This window comes from Jaculus jaculus, chromosome 7 (genome assembly GCF_020740685.1).
Source record: "Jaculus jaculus isolate mJacJac1 chromosome 7, mJacJac1.mat.Y.cur, whole genome shotgun sequence".
Lineage (NCBI taxonomy): Eukaryota > Metazoa > Chordata > Mammalia > Rodentia > Dipodidae > Jaculus > Jaculus jaculus.
The window spans coordinates 27,512,733-27,534,797 of NC_059108.1; the positions used below are offsets into that span (position 1 = coordinate 27,512,733).

At 41.8% G+C, this 22,065-nt stretch overlaps 1 protein-coding gene across 5 annotated transcripts in view; it reads left to right on the forward strand.

Annotated features, from left to right (window-relative positions):
* Sacs (sacsin molecular chaperone) overlaps positions 1 to 22,065 on the forward strand; it is an 86,348-nt gene that overhangs the window by 28,107 nt on the left and 36,176 nt on the right. For 4 of the 5 annotated variants that reach the window (XM_045154589.1, XM_045154590.1, XM_045154592.1 and 1 more), the window contains exons 3-7: positions 5,195 to 5,345; positions 9,966 to 10,053; positions 12,822 to 12,907; positions 15,927 to 16,038; positions 20,168 to 20,314. In XM_045154589.1, the coding sequence (XP_045010524.1) occupies positions 5,195 to 5,345; positions 9,966 to 10,053; positions 12,822 to 12,907; positions 15,927 to 16,038; positions 20,168 to 20,314 (584 nt within the window). The remainder of the gene's footprint in view (positions 1 to 5,194; positions 5,346 to 9,965; positions 10,054 to 12,821; positions 12,908 to 15,926; positions 16,039 to 20,167; positions 20,315 to 22,065) is intronic. The other variant, XM_045154591.1, reaches the window with a different exon arrangement.

Below are 22,065 nucleotides of genomic sequence, written 5' to 3' on the forward strand. Positions count from 1 at the left end.
GGGTTGGGATACTGACTGGTACCCCGTGATGTTATCTCTAACATCACCTTACTCAAGACCCCAGCTGTCACCACCTGAAATTTCAGCATGCTTTTGCAAACACATTGGATTGCAAAATTATTTCACATGGAAACATGTGAAGAACTCAAAATTGTCAAAATGGCATTTATACCTGAATATTCATTCCAGAAAGTCCCGCAGAGAGAAGGGACATGTGATTGTTGCATGGGTGAAGCAGCTGAGGAGTGGGAGGCTGGGAGGCTGCAGAAGGCAGGCATTGGGAATGCCACAGGAATGCCAGTATAGAAAGAAACCTGGTGCAGAACCAGCCAGCCTGAGAGGAGAATGTCTTTGTGGCTCTTTCAAGGTCCGGTGACTGATGGAGAGCTGTCATAGGTTGCTCAGTAGACAAGCTAGAATGCCAGCGGAGATAGTGCATGGCTTTACACTAGCTGAGGTGAGATATTACTACTGGCACCCTACAGCACCTTGACCTGCCCTGATGTCATATGTCTGGGGTGCTGATGCTGTCTATGGCAGGGATTAGTGGGAACACAGGATCTCTATAAAATCTTAGGCTCCCACTGGAGAGAAAATGTGCTGTTTTTCTGACACTGAATTAATTTGCTTATGATTATCTCCAGCAGTGTCCATTTTCCAACTAAGGGCTTAACTTCATTATTCTTAATCCTTCTAGTTTTCTTTTCCCTTTCCTCACTTTCCCTTACCTCACTTTTCCATCCCCTTTCCTTCCCTCTCACCCCACTTGTCCTCATATTAAGTATCACTTTTCTCTCCCTTCCCATCTTCCTTTTCCCTCTTCCATTTCCCTCCCCTCTTTTCCTATCTCCATCCCTTGCTTCCCTCCCTTATTTAAACTTTCTCTTCCTACTTCTCCCCTCCCTTGGCTTCACTTTGTCCTTCTCACTTTTGTCCTGTTTTCCACCCTTCATCCTTTCCCTTTCACCATCCCTCCCTTTTTCCTCTTTCCTTCCCCCTCCCTTCCTTTCCCCTCCCTCCCTCTCCTTCCCCCTTTCTCCTCTGTTCTTCTCTCCCTGCCTTTCCCCTCCTTTTCTTTTCATTCTTTTCCCTCCCTCCTTCCACCTTCCTCTCTCTCTTTCCCACTCCCTCCCTTTCCTTTTTTCTCCTGTCTACTTTTTCTCCTCTTTCCTTCCCCTTTTCTGCCTTCTCAGTCACTCTCCTCATATTCCTACCCAGGTTTTCCCTCCTTCCAATTTCCTCCCCCTTTCCTCCCATTATCCTCGTTCCCTTTTGCTTCCTGTCCCCTCTCCTTCATGTCTTTCCAATTTTGTCTGTTTTCCTTCATTTTCTCTTCAGATCTTTCTTTTCCCCTCATTTTCCCTGCTTCTCTCCCTCTGACCTCCTTCATGTATTTTTCTTTCCTTCTCATGTCACTCTCTCCTTTTTCTTTTCCCTCCATTCCCTCCTTTCCTCACTTCCCCTACTTCTGTTTCCTCCATCCCCTTTCCTTCCCTCTATTCTCAATTTTTCCTACTTCATAATTTCCTTTTCCCCCCTTCCTCCCAATTTCACTTTCCTTCCTACCTTCCCTTCCTCTCTTATTTCCTTCCTTCTCATTTCCCCCATCCCTTTTCTGTTCTGTCATTTTTCTACTTTCCTCTGCCATTTACTTCCCTCTCTTCTTTCTCCCTCCCTCTCTCCCTGATTTCCCCCTCCTTCCCATTGTCATTCTCTTTCCTTCCTTTTCCCTCTCACCATTACTCCCTTACTTAATCCTTCTCACTTTCCCTTAATCCTCTTTCCATCCCTTTTTCTGTTCCTGCTTTTCTTAACTTTTCCTCCATCCTTGCCTCTTTCCCTTGTGTCTTCATGTTATTTCTTCTATTTTTCCTGTCAATCTCCTGCCTATCTCCTTCCCCTTTCATTCTCTGTCTCCTTCCTTTCCTTTCCTTTCCCTCCCAATTTCTCACTTCTTTACCTTCCTCCCCTCCCTCCAGATATCTTTTGCCACTTCCCTCCCTACTTTGCCCTCCCATTTCACTCCCTCCATCACTTTTCCTTTCTTATCATTTTCCATTTTCTCCCTTTCCCTCTTTTTCTGCCCTTCACTTGGTCCCTCATTCCCACTTTCTAGCCTGCAGCTTTCTTTCACATTGTATGTTATCTTCCTCTTACAATTTTCTCTCCTTCCCGTTCCCTCCCTTTCTCCTCCCTCCTTTCTTCTATCCCCTTCTCTCCTTCCCACTTTAACTCCCTCCTTTTCCCCTTGCTTTGCTAATTTTTCCTCCCACAATTTTCTTTTCATCCCACTTCCTTCCATCATTCCCTTTCCCTCCCTTCCTATTCCTTCCCCTTCCCTTCCTTTCTTTTGCTCCCACCTTCCCTCCATTCCTCCGTTTCCTTTTCCTCCTTTCTCTTCTTGCTCCCTTTCCCCTCTCCTTACCTTTTCCCCATACCATCCCTTCCCCTCCCTTCTCCTCTCCTTTCTTCTTCCTCGTTCATTTTCCGTCTCATTTCCTTTTCCCTCCCATTTCTCTTCCTCCCTTACTATTCTCTCCTTACTTTTTTCCTTTCTCCTTTCCCTCCCACATTCCTCCTCTCCAATTTTCTCTCCTTCTCACTTTCCTTCCCTCCCTCTTTCCCCCTCCTCTCTCACTTCTCCCTCCTTCCCATTTTACCTTCCTTTTCCCCCTTACTGTTCCTTCTCTTTCATCCTCTCTCCTTCAGTTTCTCCCCATTTACTCTGCCAATTTTTCCCATCCCTCTTTCCTCCCTTTCCTTTATCCATCTTTTGCTCCTTCATCCCTTATTTCTCCTAGCTAGCTCTGCCATCTCTCCAGAGTGCGAATTTCCCATGCTAATACTCTGAGATGCTTGGAAAGCTACTCTGTGCTCCAGAAGTTCAAGGCTGCTTCTGGCCAGCCTCCTTCCCAGCCAAATCTGCTTCTCTTGTGAGGCTTCTGTCTCAGGTCTTCCACTTCACCCCTGGATTCCATTGTCAACACATCCTGTTTGTCTGGTGTCTAAAGAGTAAAAGGAAGCCAGTAGCATCAAGGGCGTACTCTGAAGCATGAAGTCTTTGCAGAACATCAGAGGATTTCTCCTGGAGTCTGTGGGTGCTGACACTGTTGCAGAGGCTGGTGACTGAGCAGCATGCTTGGACCAGAGAAGGGATCACTTGATGGCCAAGAGCTCACTTTTTTTTTTTTTTTCAACTGGTTGATGTCCTAATGCACTTGTATAGATTTATCTAAATAGACAATCAAGTATTTGTCCATTGGGGTTTTCTGGCTTTATATAGGCTTACTCTTCCAAAAGGAAAGGGCAGGCTTGACATATCACTTTCCCCTTGACAGCAAGAAAGAGGGCTGGACAGCTGTCAGAGTATACTGTTGAGTTCTGATTGTATTTTGGGGAGAGGGGCAGAGAGGGAGAAGTGGTTATTTAACAAATACTAATTTCAGAATTAATCCTCAGTTTATTTGGTCACAATGTAGTTTTTAAATTGCTTTAATAGATATTGTATTTCTTTTCTCTCCCCTCCCTCTTTTTTTTCCTTTCTCTTTCCCCTCCCTGTTTCTACTCCTCTTCCCTTTCTTTTCTTTTTCTTTCCATTGTGTCCATGACTTGTGAGAAATAAGCTCAAGGCAGGGCCAGTTACTCACTAGCAATTCACTTTCCAACATCAAAGTAACTTGCTGGTGTGGTTTCATTGGCCAGTGTTCCTGTGTCCCAGGAGTTTGCAGTTGTGTAGGACTCCTGCCACTGACAGTGGCATAATGTACACGCTCTGTTAACAGGTCGCAGGATCCGTTTGTGTGTACTCTCATGTATTTACTGTTGCTACTGTCTTTCCTCCAGTAAACCGAATGGCTGAATTACTGCTGGAGAGATCGTTTGTTGGAGTCAGGATCTCTCACATGGTAGCCTAGGCTGACCTCAAACTCGTGGCAATCCCCCTGCTTCAGTTTCTCGAGTGCTGGGCGTGAGCGATCACATAAGGCTCATTGATCCTGCTTTTGGTCTTGAAAACGAAGCAGGAAACACCACCATGCAAGACGCTTGTGTTCTGAAACCTCCGTGTTTCCCTCTGATGCCTGAGGCCACAGTGTCTATTGGGCCGACGTTCCTGGAAGACTTAAGAGTTGGAGGAGGCATAGGCCTTAAATCAAATGTTTTGACGCACGCTGCCACTTCCAGCGTCTGAAAACCCCGGGCCTCGCCGGAGGGCGGTGCGGGAGGCCCAGCCCTCAGGGTTGGGGCTGATGGGCGGGCGCCCGAGCTCGGCGGGGAAGCGTCGCCGAAGGCAGGCGGCTCACGGTTCGGGTTGGGCTAGGCGTGGCCGGGCAGCGCCTCCGCGGTCACGTTCGTCGAGGCCTGGGAGGGGCGTGTCCCGGCGGGAGGAGGCAAGGCTCTTAGCTAGCCTGCGAGACTGGAGTAGTCGCAGTGCGAGGGGCGTGGCCTTGTCGGCGGGGGCGGCTTCCTCACCACCGGACGCGTTAGACTCCGAGCCGGGCTGAGGCGGGGCTGACCGCTCTTCAGAAGTCCGTCGGTCTCCTTCAGGCGGTACTCTGTTTGGAGAGGCGTTTCCTCGGCGACGGGGGCGGGGCGGATCCTTAGCCACCCTATAGGACGAGAGCCGGGCTGAGGCGGGGCTGACGTCCGTCGTACGCTGTTCTGAGGGGCGTTGCCGTGGCGACGGGGGCGGGGCGGATTCTTAGACATCCTATAGGACGAGAGCCGGGCTGAGGCGGGGCGGACGCCCGTCCTACGCTACTCGGAGGGGCGTGGCCTTTGCTCCGAACGGCTCTCCAGTTAACGGTCCCTGCGGCCGGCGCGTGCACGCAGGGTAGTGCCTGACCGGCCGAGTGGTCCAGGAGCGCGCGCCCGCCCGCCCGCCCGCCCGTCCGCGAGCCCCCGGCGTTTTGCTCCTCCTCCCAGGCGGCCGCTTCCTCCGGCTAGTCCACCTTGGCCCGGCTCGGCTCGGGCGGTGGCGCGGGCCTGCGCCATGCGGATCCCGCCCACCGGGCCCGCGCCGGGCCTCTGCGTGCGGCGAGGCTGGCCGTGAGCACGCGCGGGATCGAGTCCCGCGGCCCCGAGCCCTCGCCATGGGGGACAGGTACCCCGGGCCGGCCATGGGGCGCCGGCGGGAGGGCGCCGGGCGGGTGCGGGGCCTCGAGCCGCGCTGACGGTCGCTTTCCCCGTCTCGCAGGTGGGTCTGCGTGACCGTGCTCCCCGGCTGCGTGGGCTGCAGGACGGTGGCGGTGCCGGCATCCGCGACCGCGCGCGACCTCAAGGAGCGCATCTTCGCGGAGACCGGCTTCCCCGTGGAGGAGCAGCGGCTGTGGCGCGGCGACCGCGAGGTAGGCGGGGGCGCGCAGGGCGCGGGAGCGCGCGGACATCGCCGGCCTGCCCCGGGGACAGGTGCGCGCGGCAGGCCCCACGCCTGGACGCTCACCCAAAGCTTCCTTTGGAATGAGCGCCTGGCCGAGAGCGCGGGCAGTGTGGGCCGCAGCGCATGCATGCCTGCCCTCTGGTAAGCTTGCTTTATTCACAGTGCCTGTCAGCCTCACCGACACCTAGGCTCGCATCTTCACTTCCTGAAATGAACATAAGTTCTTTTGATGGACTTTATAACCTAAGGTTTTTTTTTTTATTTAGAGAAGTCATCATTGATATGATTTAATCATTACTCATATCTTTCTACTCATAAATAGAACTGGAATACTATCAAAATGTTTGATGCTGGGATTTTTACCCCCTTCCCCTCTGTGGTGTTGGCATCAAAACCAAGGGCTTTGCGCATGCTAGGCAAGTACTCCCCCGCTGCTCCATTATGAATCACAGAAATTTAGGGCTGCAAAGTTTTTTTTTTTTTAAAGACATAATTTAATCTCTATAAAGTGTTATTTTGAGGAGGAAACTTGAAACTTTTGAAGTGCTAATGCATGACTTGGTAGAACAAAGCTTTGGAAAATAGGAATACTTCACATTTTCAAGAAAACTAGAATTTTTACCCATCATTTATGGGTATATATGAAAACAGGAATACTTCACATTTTCATATAACCCGTAAGTGATGGGTAAAAATTGTAGTTTTCTTGAAGGAGAAGTTTCATTGAAGATACTTGATGAAAATTAATTTATTCTTTTGTGCCATAAAGAAAATCTTTTCTAACTTAAAAGAGCCAAATGGAATTAAATCAGAAGCCTTTGAGCAATGCACAATGGCATCTGTAGGGGTTTTCTCTACTGCCCTGTTCAGAACCCTTCAGTTTGTCCCAACTGTCTGTGTGCTGTCTGCTTTCCTGCTTGCTTAGGCTTATATGTTTAGTGAAGCTCCTCTTACATTCCCTTACAGATGGGCCAGTCATTATCAGTTTCCCCAAAGTGTTTGCTGGCATACAGACATCAACCTGCCTGGGGATTTGAGACAAAACTGAAAATGAGCGCACTCCATCATTGCTGTCTATCTGTGCCTACCTTGGTCCCTTAACCATTCCTTCCCCACAGGTCTGCCTTTCTTGTCCGTACTCACTTCTTTGGTTACTAACTCTAGTTCTGTTTTGTCTTTGTGTCTCCAAGATATACATACCTAAAAGTTCAGTTGTGGGTCTTGTTGAGAAGTGTTTTGCAGTTATCTGTGCAAAGCTTGGGTTTATGTTGGTGGAAGTGTAAGTAGTCTTAGAATTTGGGGTGGGAGGGACCCAGATCAGGCACTGTTCCTGATATGAGGTCCTGAGCACTTTAGGCTGTGAAAATGATAATGAAAGGACATATAGGACACTGTAAAAGACAGTGTTATGGCAGTTGGGTGCCAGATGGCTCTGAGGGCTGGAGGGTGGTTATAGAATAAGGCAAAAGGCCTTGTGAAGGATGTTCACAATCCTGGAGTGAGACCAGGAGAATAAGTTTCCTTGGCAGAGGCAAGTGAGGACAGAGGAACAATTTATGCTGGGAGAAATGTCATCAGTTTGCTTTTCTGTGTGGTTCTGCTAGTGGTAAGACACAGAAGCCGATAGGAAAATGCACAAAGCAGAGAAGTGGGTGACCTAGATCCTGCTTGCTGTCCTGCCCATGTGTATGTAACTGTGGCCTGATTGATGTGTTAGGCTTTGCTTTCCCTGTTGTAATATGAATGTGGTAAAACTACGTGTAGCTAACTCTAAGGTTAACAATGTTAAGAAAATTGAGTGCCTGATTGCAGATCTGAGAGTGAAGCTCAGAGAGGTCAGAGATGGAGATAGAGTTTTGGGAAGTAACTGCTGCTTGCCATCTTTCTCTTGTATTTGGCAAAATATCTGGGAATATTATTAGTGTTTATTGAGCTGGTATGTTTCAGACATTTTTCTAGGAGCTTTTCACCTAACATCTCATTTAATCCTTAGAAGAACCTTGTAAGTTTTTCCTCCTCTGTTTTGCAGATTAGTACAGCCAGGGTTCAGAACCATGAAGCATCAGATTGGGATTTGAACCTGCACTTTACTATTCTATACTATAGAGAGACTCACTGTCTACTGTGGAAAAAAGTTAGGTGCAAAGCTGTGTAAACAAAGAGGAAGGCCTTAAAAAAGCACATTTCAAAATCCAGGGTGAAGGTCGGGTAGAAAGGTAGTGGGCCCTGCTATGATTGGAAGAGGATACTTGTACTATCTCTGTGGAAGCCATCTTTCTAGAGTCTTCCTCCCCAATCCCATGATGTACAGAACTTTCCAGATTTGAGTTGTTGAGAATTATGAATATTTCAGGGTAGATGGGAAATGGAAGCCTTTGATAACTCCTGGTCACTTACAGGTTTTGGTTGGTATTGGACTTAGCAATAGGCACTTACGTAGCCCCCACTTGCTCACCTACTATCTCTCCCCTTTTTATGTCTCTGTCTTACTCTTTCTAGCCTAAAAGTTTGAAACTTATGTTTCCTTTTACCTCCCATTTCAAAAAACCGAACCTGTACATTATAGCTGTGCCACTTCCTGGCCTTTTGTTCTTTCCTAAATGTGTCCAGGCTTCCAGCTAGGACTGCTTAGCTCTTCTGACTTTTACCTTAGCACGCAAGCTGCTCAGGCTTCTGACTCAGCATCACTTGTGATGCTGATACTGAAGAAGGAAGAAGTGTTGGGAGATCACTGAGCAGTTACTATTATACTGTTTGCTTAAAAATTTGATTAGATGGGGAGGCAGAGGTAGGAATGACCACCTAAGATGACAGCATGCAAGGGAGAGCCTAGGCACAACAGGGTTCATATTTACTTTCATGCTGATTCGAGCATGTACTGTCCTTCTCCATCATTTTGTGTCTGATGTATTACCTTTTTTTGTTTGTGTACATGAACATGTGTACAACCGAAATAATACTCTGTTTAACTTCAGTTATTTATGAACTGATAAGATGTTTATTGTTTTGTATGTAATAAACTGAAGGTGCTTTTCACTCAGTATTTTATTAATATACATTTAAATTGTGTGTAGCTTAGCTAGTTAAGTTTTTATTGATGTATAATATTCTGCTATACAACTACGGTATTTGGGTTAGGTCTTTTTTTTTCCCCACTAGTGTCCCGCCATCAGGATTTTTATCCATCTTGCTTTAAGCACCTGTGTAAGTGATGGTCTAGTTTTCACAGGTTGATTCTAAGATTCAGCAGGCATGTGACATAAAGGTACTTTGTAACCAAGGATACTTAGACTATGGAGAGCAGAACAAGCATGGTATGTAGAGAGTAAGGACATCAGATAGGAGATGGATACAAAACCACTTTTGCCATTGGGAGTGGAGAACAGGTTAGATTGGAGAGATGGGGATGGGCATACTTGGTCCTAATAGTTAGCTACAGATGAGGTGTGGAGAGAGATGTTCTCCCTGTCTTACCACTGAGGTTGGCTATGTTGATAGTCACACTTAGTTGTGATGTGAGAGAAAGATGAGACGAAGCTAGAAGAAAACTGGTGGGCTTACCTTTTCCCAAGATATCATTGTGATAATGGCGATAGTTGGGGTGTGTAACAGTTTATATAATGAACAATGTCCTGCCCACCCATCCATGAAGGGTATGCTAGAAAGGTGGTCCTGTGAGTGAGCTTTGGAATCACGTTTGCAGACTATTGACCTTTACAAGGCCACTGCAGACACACCATATAGATAGCTAGAGGCACAGGGCCAACTGGCTTTTGCATCTTCACTTTGTTTCTCAGAAAGCTCTCTTATGTGGATTGTGGTCATCCATCTTGTCCCTGTCTTTACTAGAAACCAGAAGGCAAATATTGAGGCTTTTTTGATATAGCTTTATACCACATCTTTTTTTTTGGGGGGGGGTCAATATCTGTGGCAGCGTTTCACAGAGTATGACTAGGAACACTATCTTATAGGATAGCACTGAAAATAGATGAAAAAGTATGATGCTAAACTTTGGAAAGTGATATGAGTAATCCTTTCTGAGAAAGTTATCATATATTTTACATGTTAAGTACCCTAAGACACAAAATATTCCAACTAATTTAAAATCAGAATTTCTTTTGGCCTGTAATCTGTTTCATGGAGCTACCGTGAACAACAAATACACTTTGACAGTGTTGAGCAAAAGAGTGATTTTATTTATGTTAACTGTTTTGATTCATGCTGAAAATCTGAATTTGGATTGGGAGTTGTAGTTTAGTAGTAGAGTACTTGCTTAGCATGTATGAAGTTGGGCTCTGTCTTCATCACTGCAAAAAAAGAAAGTGAATTATGATACAGCAAAAATATATGTATTTTTATTTGCAGTTAAGGAAAAATCCTTAAGTCTTTTAAGTTTAAAGTTTTAAAAATTTTAAATAAAGGTTTTGACTAGCTTTCCATTCTCTGGAATAAATTCCTATCAGTGCATCATATTTCTTGATAGGAATGGTTAAAAAACATTACTTGAGCAACAAATACTTGGAGTAAAATTTTGACTTTGCAATATTAGAGATTATATTTCTTACTCATTTTCTGTTTTTCTTTTCAGTTATCTGACTGGATCAAGATTGGAGATCTGACTTCCAAAAATCATCATCTTTTTGTAAATCTTCAATCAAAAGGCTTAAAAGGGGGAGGTATAACATTGACTTTACTAGGAACATAGGCTGTGTTTTAGTTTAGGCCTGAAAAATTTATTTGAATGTATAAGCAAGAGGAGGAGGATAGTAGTTAGGAGCTGGGAGTCAGGAGAAATGAAGAAATAATAGTCTAAGAGTATACATTTTCTGTTACACAAAACAGATGAGATCTGGATATAGGATGTATGGTGTAGGGGCTTGCCAAGTGTGGGGAGTAGTGGTGCATTCCTGTAATCACAGCACTTGGGAAGTTGAGGCCAGCCTGGGATAACTACAAGACCATCTCTCAAAAAAAAAAAAAAAATTGTTAAGGTAGATTTTAAATGCTCTTCCACAAAAGAAAGAAATTAAAAAAAAAAAGCTGAAGGAGTATAGGAAAACTTTGGGAGATGATGGGTCAGTTAGTTATGGTAATGATGGTTTCACCTTTAAGTTCAGTGAGTGTAAAGTATCTGTAACTTTTTTTTTTTCATATCTGTATGTATATCCTTGTATGTGTGTGTGTGCGCATGTGGAGGCAAGAAGTCAACATTAGGTTTATTTATTGCTCTCAACTCTCAATTTTGAGACTGGGTTTCTCATTGAATCTGGTGCTCACTGATTCTGCTAGCCAGCATCTCCTGTGCTGGGATTAACAGGTGTGAGCCACTGCCACCCCAGTTTTTTACATAGTGTTGGGGATTTGAACTCATGCTTATGCAGCAAGCACCTTACTTGACTGAGCCATCTCCTTAGCCCTTATATTCTTTTGTGTGTTGGTTGTACTTCAGTGAAGTGGCTTTAAAAACGAAATGAAATGAAATGTGAGCATATAATGGGGAGTCAGAGGGAAGCAAGATGGGATGGAGCTAGTTGAGTGATGAGTGGCTGAGAAGTCTGGGGTCATGTTCAGGCTTTGTTTTGGTAAATAATTATAGCAAAATGATGCACATTTATATAGGTTGAACATACCTGATGCAGAGATCCAAAATATGCTATTGGCTTCTAGCATGATGCCCAAAATGGAAATGTCATGTGACAGACATGAAGATAAAACATTCACTAAAACTGAAATATAGAATTTACTTAAAGATATGTATGCAAGAAATATGAAAGATAAATGGATTTCATTTTTAGATGTGGATATCATACCTAAGATAACTTTGTTAAGTATATTTCAAAGTCTTTTCAGTTTTACACCCTTCTGGTTCCAGCAGTACTTCTGCCCCCTTGTTTCACTGGAATGGCATACTCAATATGTGGCAATGATTTTTTTTTTTTAAGTACAGACTACTTTTTATTTACATTGTAATGCTTGTAAAATTATCTGTCTCCGATGAATTCTTTCCTGCACTCCATTCTTACCCTTCTGTTACCTATTTGAATGTGACCTAGTGAATTGATGTAGAATAGGATAGGGAAGACTTGAAAGTATTTAATCTAGGGCTGAAGGAATGGCTTAGCAGTTAAGGCGTTTGCCTGCAAAACCAAAGGACCCAGTTCCATTCCCCAGGACCCACATTAGCCAGATGCACAAGGGGGCACACACGTCTGGAGTTCATTTGCAGTGGCTGGAGGCCCTGGCACGCCTATTCTCCCTCCCTCCCTCTCTCTCTCTTCATCTCCTCCCCACTTTCTCTGTCAAATAAATAAGTAAGTAAAAATAAACAAGACAAAACAAAAGTACTTAATCTAGATAGCCATTTAGACAGAGGACTGCTGAATTTCAAAGCATAAGGCTATTGATTATGTTTGAAAGTTTTAAGAATGCCACTATATCCCTGGCTTATTTATCAGCAAAACATCAGTTATTTAATTTCCTTTGGAAAATAGCAGTACTTTTTTTAAATAAAGTTTTCTTAGCCAAAGTGTTTATCTTTAAATAACCTTTTATAATAGTATGCATATATATTATTTTGTATATGTTTGTGTGTATGTTTATATGTGTGTGGGTGCCTGTGTATGTGTGTGGGCCTGCATGTGTGTGGTGTTCAGAAGTCAATCTTGGGTGTCTTCATTTGTGTTCCACCTTTTTTGAGACAGTCTCTCTCTCTCTAAACCCAGAGTTCATGAATTTAGCTAGACTAGCTAGCCAACAAATCCTAGGGATCCTCCTGTTTCTGTTTCCCCAGTGCTGGGATTACAGGGGTGTGTTACTATGCTTGGCTTCTATATGGGTGCTTACGGTCAATCTCAAGTCCTCATGTTGGTGTGCTAAGCACTTTATCATCTGATCATCTCCCCAGCCTTGTGATCCTGTATTTTTGAGAATTTCCTTGAAACCTAATTTGTAGTGAGTTAATTTTTTTTGAGTTTTGTAAAATTGAATCTGCTTTACTTTGTGCATGTCTCAGTGTGTGCACACACATATGTGCACACACGTGGTGACTAGAGATGATGTGGGTGTCTTCCCCAATTGTTCTCTACTTTAGTTTTTGAGACACAGTCTCTCCTTGAACCTGGAGTTCACTGCTCACCAGTTTGACTAGGTGACTTAACCAGTAAGCCCTAGGGATCCCATTTCCAACTTCCTAGTGCTAGGCTACATTCGTGTGTGTGTGTGTATGTAAGTATATATTTATGTTGCCTATATAAAATAGATCTGAACTCAGGTCTTCATGCTTGAGCCATCTCCTTAGTCCCCATACTTTGCAATAAGTTGTTTAACCAAGTATATTTTTATACCTGATTTTGTACCCCAGTTATAAAGTGAGACATATGGAACCAGATCACATATGAGTGAGGTAATTTTTTCTGTATCACTTAAAATGTATTCTGTGTTTTAGGTCGATTTGGTCAAACAACACCACCACTTGTGGATTTTCTCAAGGACATTTTACGACGATATCCAGAAGGAGGACAAATTCTTAAGGTTAGGGTATTTATGTTTATGTATGATGCACTTTTCATAAAAGACTAAAATGACTTAGTGTTTACAGTTTGTGTAGATTTTAATATATTTACATTTGTGTCAACACTGTGTATTTGAATGGAATAGATTTGAGAATACAGTTCATGTGAGTGGAGGTTGTTTTAGGACAGAGGAATGCACCAGCTGCTGTGTACTGTCCTTAGTGTTCTCCACTATGTGAGTGGTCACAAGAGATTTATTTTTGTGAGAAGGTTTATTTGGTAGGACAATTGCATATATCATATATGTGATAGGCACATTTTTTTTGAGACAGAGTATCACTGTATAATCCGGGGAGGCCTAGCTAGCTAGCATCATATTCCTGTCTTAGCCTCTGTGTCCTGGGTTATAATACCTTCTCTTAGTTTGAATATATTCATTAAGGACAAAACAAAAACTCATTAACCATAAAAGGAGGGGACAGAAATGATTTTTTACCAACATTAGGTTTTCTGTTTAAATAAGAAAGCTCCTCTGTGGTATAAAAGTACATCAATGCATGTTCTTTCTCATGAACTTTTAAAACAAATACATTATTTTCAGTATCTTAGCCCTCACTTTCTAATTTAGATAGTGAATTTTTAAAGATAATGTCAGGGTCTATTAACTCGGGTAGTAGTATATCCATGGTCAGATAGGTGTTGAATAATGGTTGTGTCTTTAATGACTGTCATACAAAGAGATATTGGAGCAGTTTCAGAATGACTTTCAGAATGGGAGGTAGTGGTTCACAAAAGGTTAAATAGAAAATTATTTTTATATTGATAAATTAGGAAATGGAGATGTAGAAAGTATGATTATGGGACTGTCATGGGAGTTGGCAGATGTGATCAGTGCAAATTTAGAATGAAGATTCCATTGTTTAGTATAGGAGTTGGTTCTCATGATTCAGAAGAGAGTGAGTAGATTTTTACTGGGAAAGGAGTCCCAGGTTCTTCAAAGGTCTATCAGATAGCTGATGATTGGTCCTATTAGTTTGTGTGGATTTTGCCTTGTTAGCTAGCTCAGTAGAATATTTGTTCCTTGGTTATTTTACTGCTTAGGTTTAGTGGGAAATTTAAGATTTGCCTTCACCTTGGCCTCCACTTTCTATGATGTTTGTTGAAACAGGTTCATATGTTTTAGTGACTTGCACAAGAGTAAGTACAAGTCTTAGGTTGTTGTTTCCCAGAATATATTTGCAAGTGATCCACTGCATATCCTATTTTTTGTACAACTTATGGTGATTGGTAGTTGAAATCTGGAACTTAATATTTTTTGTTTATTTTTCTAGTTTTCTCAACTCTTCTGCCTAAAATACACATAAGCAGCTATTTGAAGATAAACTCTAAACTCTAAAGTGCTGTCACTTTTTGCAAGTTACCTGCTTATCTACTTACTCCTTGTGTCTGTCCTTTATATTAATAGCCTAATATAAATAAGCATGTTTAAAACCCTGTGAGAAATGAGCACTTGTGTAAACCGGAGGAATTAGTAGGCGATAAGGAGACAGTTTCAGGTTATGGTTCACAAGTCCATGTTTGGGGTTGGATGAGTAGCTACTAGGCTACGACACTCCAGCTCTCTTTCACTTTTTAGTGCTAGGGCTTTCACATGCCAGACACGCACCATATTCATGAGCTATATACACCACCAGTGCCCATGCCAGGCCTTAGGATATATATATATGATGAACTGCAGCCTGGTCTCAGCCTAGCTTTTCAGTTCTTACTGTCACATTTCATGTGGATGTTGTATTAATTTGCTACTTTTCTGGAGGCTTTCCTGTTGGCATTGCTATAGTGTCAGTATAAGTTGTTTTTTTTTTTTAATGTAGTGATCCCATGGTTTTAGGGAGGTAAAAAGGTGCCTCTCCCTAAAAGCAGAGGTTCGTGAGTTTGGTAATACAGGGTGATTTATTGTATTTCTAACCACTTTGTTTTGGTCTAGGTCTGCTCATTCGGGAATTGATCATTTCTTGATTTTTCCATATTTTATTATTTTTTTTGTTTATTTTTACTTATTTGAGAGCAACAGAGAGAGCGAGAAAGAGGCAGAGAGAGAGAATGGGCGCGCTAGGGCCTCCAGCCACTGCAAACCGAACTCCAGACACGTGCGCCCCCTTGTGCATCTGGCTAACATGGGTTCTGGAGAATCGAGCCTCGAACCAGGGTCCCCAGGCTTTACAGGCAAGCGCTTAACCGCTAAGCCATCTCTCCAGCCCGATTTTTCCATATTTTAGATAAGATCTGGAGAATAAGTTTAGGGGTACTAACTCCAGGTTCTCTTGACGTTTTGATGATCATGGGTGTGACTTGAGGAGTTGAATTTTATTTCAGCTGGAGTTGACCAGCATATTTTGAGAAATGTCCAGAAATATTTGATGTAGTTAGGATTGGAAATTTTGTTGAGGTCTTTGCTCTTTTCTTTCTATATCACAGGTGTCTGGCCACCCAACCCCTTACTCAGCATCCACCAAATAAGCAACATTGCTCACTTTCTGAATGTACTGAGTCTCTCCTGACTACTATGACACTTTCTGCCTAAGGCAGAGGAAGGACATGTTCATATGTTAGCTTCTCAAGAATATAGCCTATTAAGGGTACATAGAGACTATTTGGTTTCAGTTCTAACAGCAGGTAAGTTTGGTAAGCAATGAGAATTGAAGATCTCTTTCAGAAGGTGCTGGTGCATATAATATTGTCATGGAAAACAGTATGTGAGGACCATGGAATTACAATTTTCTTTTGAACAAAAGCTTAGTTGTAAGTAGTTAAAGGGTTTTTACTTAGAGACTAAAGGATAGCAACATAAAGGATTAATTTCAGGTAGATGTTATTGGAGAAGGACTTTCTAACTTCTATATAACAGTTGCCAGAGCTTAAAGGTAATGATTTAAAATCATGGGCTTTCTTCACTTTTTTTCAGATGCTGAATGTATCAAAGATGGAAAGTAGATTACTATAGTAATACAATTATTTTTGGTATATTTCTTATTTAGGAATTAATTCAGAATGCAGAAGATGCTGGGGCCACAGAAGTTAAATTTTTATATGATGAAACTCAATATGGAACAGAGACACTTTGGTCAAAAGATATGGCACAATATCAGGGTAAGATTATATAAGAGCAAGTTATATGTTTGTCATTGATTTATAGTATATTTTACTTAATGAACAGTCTATCATTTGTATTTCTTTGCATGTTGGATTCAGATATTTTTCTTTGCTTTTGCTGATAAGATGTCTGGTATACTTAGAGAACGAAAAAGTCTCAGAAAAAATAACTAGCAATTTTGGGCTGGAGAGATGGCTTAGCGGTTCAGCGCTTGCCTGTGAAGCCTAAGGACCCTGGTTTGAGGCTCGATTCCCCAGGACCCACGTTAGCCAGATGCACAAGGGGGTGCACATGTCTGGAGTTCGTTTGCAGTGGCTGGAGGCCCTGGTGTGCTCATTCTCTCTCTCTCTCTCTCTGCCTCTTTCTCTCTCTGTCTGTCGCTCTCAAATAAATAAATAAAAATAACAACACAAAAACATTAAAAAAAACTAGCAATTTTATTATATGACCTCTTCTAGCTAATGAACTTGTATTCTACATTATTAAGAAGAGGAAGTATGCCCTTTCCCCATAAGTAACTTTTTTTTTTTTTCATTTGGAATGAAGTTGTAAGCGACTGTACTTTTGTTTATTACTTTTTGCTTAAAGGCTGCTCTTAGGCCAGGGGTGGGAACACAGTTAAATGGAAGATGGAACAAGAAAAAGCAAAGGAAATAAGAACCATAGCCAGCCGACTCTTGCCAGCTGCCTTGCTGTATGAGCCATATGTTGAAAAGAATGTATGTAAACAGTAGTGTGCAGCTCTGAAGTGGGTGGTATGATTGTGAATGGCAATATATGATGGACTCTACTGAGAAAAAGAAGTCTTAGCTAATTTTCCTAGATCAGTTTTCAGAGTTATTTAAGTTATATGGTTTTATTTTTAAAAAGTGTTTTGTGAGGGTAATCATTGTTATTGCTAATTAAACATAGCATTTATTATGACAGTTACAGGTGTTTTTAGACCAAATGTGTGATTTGAAAGTTACTCTTTGTTGTTTGAAAAGAGATGTGTACCATCTCATTGATAAGGCATTTATGCTTCTGTGTGGGGGCTTTCTGAAATTCATAGTGGCATATGTGACATAAAGATGGAAATTAAAGAACCTATCAGCATTTTGCCAGATGCCCTGAATTCTTGCTTTCAGTCTTCACTAAAAACACACTGAAGCAGGAATATTTAGCTTAGTTTTTGCATATTTAGAAATAGGCTCTTTATTTATTTATTTTTTTAAAATTTATTTATTTATTTATTTGAGAGCGACAGACACAGAGAGAAAGACAGACAGAGGAAGAGAGAGAGAATGGGCGCGCCAGGGCTTCCAGCCTCTGCAAACGAACTCCAGACGCGTGCGCCCCCTTGTGCATCTGGCTAACGTGGGACCTGGGGAACCGAGCCTCGAACCGGGGTCCTTAGGCTTCACAGGCAAGCGCTTAACCGCTAAGCCATCTCTCCAGCCTGAAATAGGCTCTTTAAAAGTGATTCCTAATCAGCCAATTTAAAATACAAGTGGGTGCATATAAACAGTGGTCAGTGGGCTGGGATGCTGCTCAGTGGGGAGAGTACTCATCTGCATGTACAGAGCCCTGGATTTGGTCCCAGTCCTTCATAAACTACGGTAGTACACATCTGAAATTCCAGCCCTCAGAGGGTGGAGGCAGGAGGCTCAGAAGTTCAAGGTCATCCTTGACTACATAGTAAGATCAAGGTCAATGTAGACTACATGAAGCCTCCTCTTTTAAAGTAAAATAGATGATAGTGATCTTTATCTGTGTTTAACAACACTTTTTGGGGCCATCTGTGCATTTGCATTTTGAGAGTACCTTTCTTTTTTTTATTGTCAAAGTACATGTGTTTACACTTAACTATTTAAAGGATATACATTTATTTATTTATTTATTTATTTATTTGTGAGAAGGGGGGAGGGAAAATATGGGTGTGCCAAGGCCTCTAGCCACTGCAAATGAGTTCCAGAGCATGTGCTACCATGTGCATCTGGCTTATATAGGGTCTGGGGAATCAAACCTGGGTCCTTAGGCTTCCAAGTCAAAGTGCCTTAACCTCTAAGTCATCTTTCCAGTCCTACATTTATTTTTTTATTTATTTGTTTTTTTGAGGTAGGGTCTCACTCTAGCCCAGGCTGACCTAGAATTCACTGTGGAGTCTCAAGGTGGCTTCGAACTCAGGGTGATCCTCCTACCTCTGCCTCCCGAGTGCTGGGATTAAAGGCATGCGCCACCACGCCCGGCTCAGTTCTACATTTATTATATGTAAAGAATGATGAGTTAATATAGTTGAGTATGCTTAAACCATGTTAGGGATTTTGAAGATAGGTTTCAAAATAGAGTCCAAAATACTTTTAAAATTTATTCATATGATTAATTATATTTATAATTTATATTTTTGAAGAAAGAAGCTATTTTGGGGCTGGAGAGATGGCTAGTGGTTAAAAATACTGTTTTGGAAACAGCAGTGTAAATTCTAGATCATTTGTTAAACATATGCTACTTTAATGACTTTAAAAAAATTATCTGAGCTGGAGAGATTGCTTAGTGGTTAAGCGCTTGCCTGTGAAGCCTAGGGACCCTGGTTCGAGGCTCAATTCCCCAGGACCCACATTAGCCAGATGCACTAGGGGGTGCACGCGTCTGGAGTACGTTTGCAGTGGCTGGAAGCCCAGGCATGCCCATTCTCTCTCTCTCTCGCTCTCCCCCCTCTTTCTCTGTCTGTCACTCTCAAATAAATAAATAATAAACAAAAAATAAAAAAATAATTAATTTCTAACAGGTAGGGTTGGGAAAGAGAGAGAGAGAGAGAGAGAGTGAGAACGAGCATACCAGGGTTTCTAGCCACTGCAAATGAATTCCAGATGCATGTGTCACTTTGCACGTCTGGCTTTATGTATGTATTGGGGGAATCAAATCCAGGTCGTTAGACTTTGTAGGTAAGGGCCTTAATTGCTGAGCCATCTCCCCAGCTTGACTTTTAAAAAATATTTTATTTATGTGAGGGAGAGCAAGAGAAACAGATAGATAGATAGATAGATAGATAGATAGATAGATAGGGGGAGAATGGGCATGCCAGGGCCTCTAGCCACTGCAAACAAACTCCAGATGCATGTGCCACCCTGTGCATCTGGCTAATGTGGGTACTGGGGATAATCAAACCTGGGCACTTAGGCTTCTCAAGCAAGCACCTTAACTGCTAAGCCATTTCTCCAGCCTCTGACTTCTTATATTATAAACTCAGTGCCTTGTATAAAAAACAAAATGAGGGCTAGAGAGATGGCTTAGCAGTTAAGGCGCTTGCCTGTGAAGCCTAAGGATCCAGGTTCAATTCTCCAGAACCCATGCTTCTGGAGTTCATTTGCAGTGGCAGGAGGTCCTGGTGCTCCCATTCTGTCCCTCTTCTCTATCTGCCTCTTTTTCTCTCTCTCAAATAAATAACAAACAAAATTAAAAAACAACAAAAAAAGTAACCAAAAAATGTAGCTCAACAAGTTGCTTATTAACATCATTAAAATATTCTTTCTCACTTTATAACATAATTTAGTAACAAAATTTCTGTAGATAATTGCCAGTTTCTTTAATACATTTTCATGTAATTCTGTGTATAAAGAGTGATTTAAGGCTTAGAAAGATTGCTTAATAGTTAAGGTGCTAAGGACCCATGTTCAACCCCCTAGGACCTATGTACACCAGATGGACAGGGTGGCACATGCATCTGGAGTTTGTTTGCAGTGGCTAGAGGCCCTGGTGCACCCATTCTCTCTCTCTCTGATAAGTAAATAAAAATAAAATATTTATAAAAGGTCACTTAAATATTCTGTCTAGAACAGTTTTCACAGAGCTTAGTGTGCTGTGAGTAATTTCCTTGTTTGCCCTGTGTTTTGGTGTTTAAGTCCCACATGCCCTTAATTTCTACTTTCTGGATTTTTGGCCAACAATATATATATTTCTTTGGCTTTTAGCTGTTACTATCAGTCTGTGTTTTATTTTCATTATGAAAAGAATGAGACTATAATGTACAATTACTGACTGCCTTTACTTCTTTCCATTTTCTCATCAAATAAGTGATTTTTGACATAGACTCAGTATTGTGGTAGACCTCTTGCTGACTATCTGCTGGTTCATTTTAACATCCAGGGTCAGCTCTGTATGTGTACAATAATGCGGTTTTCACCCCAGAAGACTGGCATGGCATTCAAGAAATAGCAAGAAGCAGGAAAAAGGATGACCCTTTGAAGGTTGGAAGATTTGGAATTGGTTTTAATTCTGTTTACCACATAACAGGTACAGTGTTGGTCTTTTCAATCTTGATAATAAAAAAATTGTTAGCTAGTATTCTGTAATTTGTTTGATTTGTCTCAGAAATGACACTATTTTAAGGCTATTTTCTCTCTATCCTTTTGTCTGTTGGAAGAAGTATGTCAACGAAATGTCATTGTTTTGTGAATTTTACATAATTGTCATGGTAAAGTCATGTTAAGTCATTTTAAAACACACTATACTTTTTAGTAAACTTACTCCTTTAGATTTTTTTTTGATGTGTTAGTATTAGAAGGTTGCAGATGAAAGTATATTTTATGGTAGTGCATAACTGAGAGAATGAAGATCTATGGAATGATTTTGGTTATCTCTGCATTTTTCTTTCTCATAAGCATATTGTTATGGACTTACTACTGTTTTAAAGATTGCTGTGAAATCATGATTTGAATATAGAAATAATAAATAGCTTCTTGTTCATAGACAAGAACTACTTGAATTTCTTAGTGTTGACATCTCTAGAAATAATATGACTCTTCTTTCAGAATCACATCCCTGAGTGCTTACTTTCAGTTATATGATAACTATTCTTTATAGATTTGGTCTTATGCTTGATGCCGTGTCTTGCAGAGAGAGAGAGAGGGATCGAGAAGGCAGGACCCTGGCTATAGTTAAGGCAAGCCACATAGTTCTCCTTGAACTGGGACATATGTCTAAGCTCAAAAGGGTGATGTCGTTCATATACACTTGAGTTGGGACTGCTCTGGGCAAGTAGAGAATAAAGTCAGCCTGATTATAGCTAAATTTTAGTAACCTACTGTATAAATGTTACTACTGATATATTATTTAATATTGAGCATGCTAAATAGTAAACTTAAATTATATACCAAATGTAACTGTTATACATAAATCTTAATATTCATGTATTTACCTATCTGAAGTTCATCTTCAGGGCTGCACACTCTGGTTTGTAAACATTGAGGTACAGTTGGAATTGTACAAGTGTGGATACTGTTATGCAGGAATGAACAGTGAAGCTAGAACAGATGGATTGCTCCACATCTGTATCTCACTGTGGTTTTGTTTCCTACTCAACAATGAACACATTGATGTGGGCCCAGTAACTGGAGAACTGTTCTCTAATCTGAGGATTTGAGAAGGTCGTAGATCATGCTGTCACAATATTAGAGTCTCTCTGACCTGATTTCAGTTACGAGTGTGTGATACTATATAATGGGAGTAGGGACAAATGTGCCCTAGATTGTCCTGCTAATGGATTTATCCAAGGTTTAGTGGACTAAAATTTTGCTCCTTAAAATACCCAAGAGTTTAGGACTTTTGACAGTTGAAACTGTAGTAGACAGCCACTGGTACTAAGGAGATGGATGATTTCCTGGGGTTACATTATATATGAAGAAGACTAGGGACTGTAGTCACTATGTAAGGCATAATATATTACATTACTCTTGGGAAGACCTCTGAGAGGCACTGGATTTACTTTCCTTGTTTCTATGAGCAAATACCTGAGAAGAAGCAATTTAAGGTAAGGAAGGTTGTCTTTGGTTTACAGTTTGAGGGGATGCAGTCCTCATAGTGGGGAAGAAAAGGTGGCAAAAACATGAAGCAGTTGGTCATATTCAATCCAGTCAGAAAGCAGAGAGAATGAGATGAATACTGGTGCTCAGCTGGCTTTCTCATTTTTATTCAGTCTAGGATCCTAGTCCTTGGACTGCTTGCTGTCATCTCCTGCAGTTAGGGGTGTACTTTCCCACTTCCAT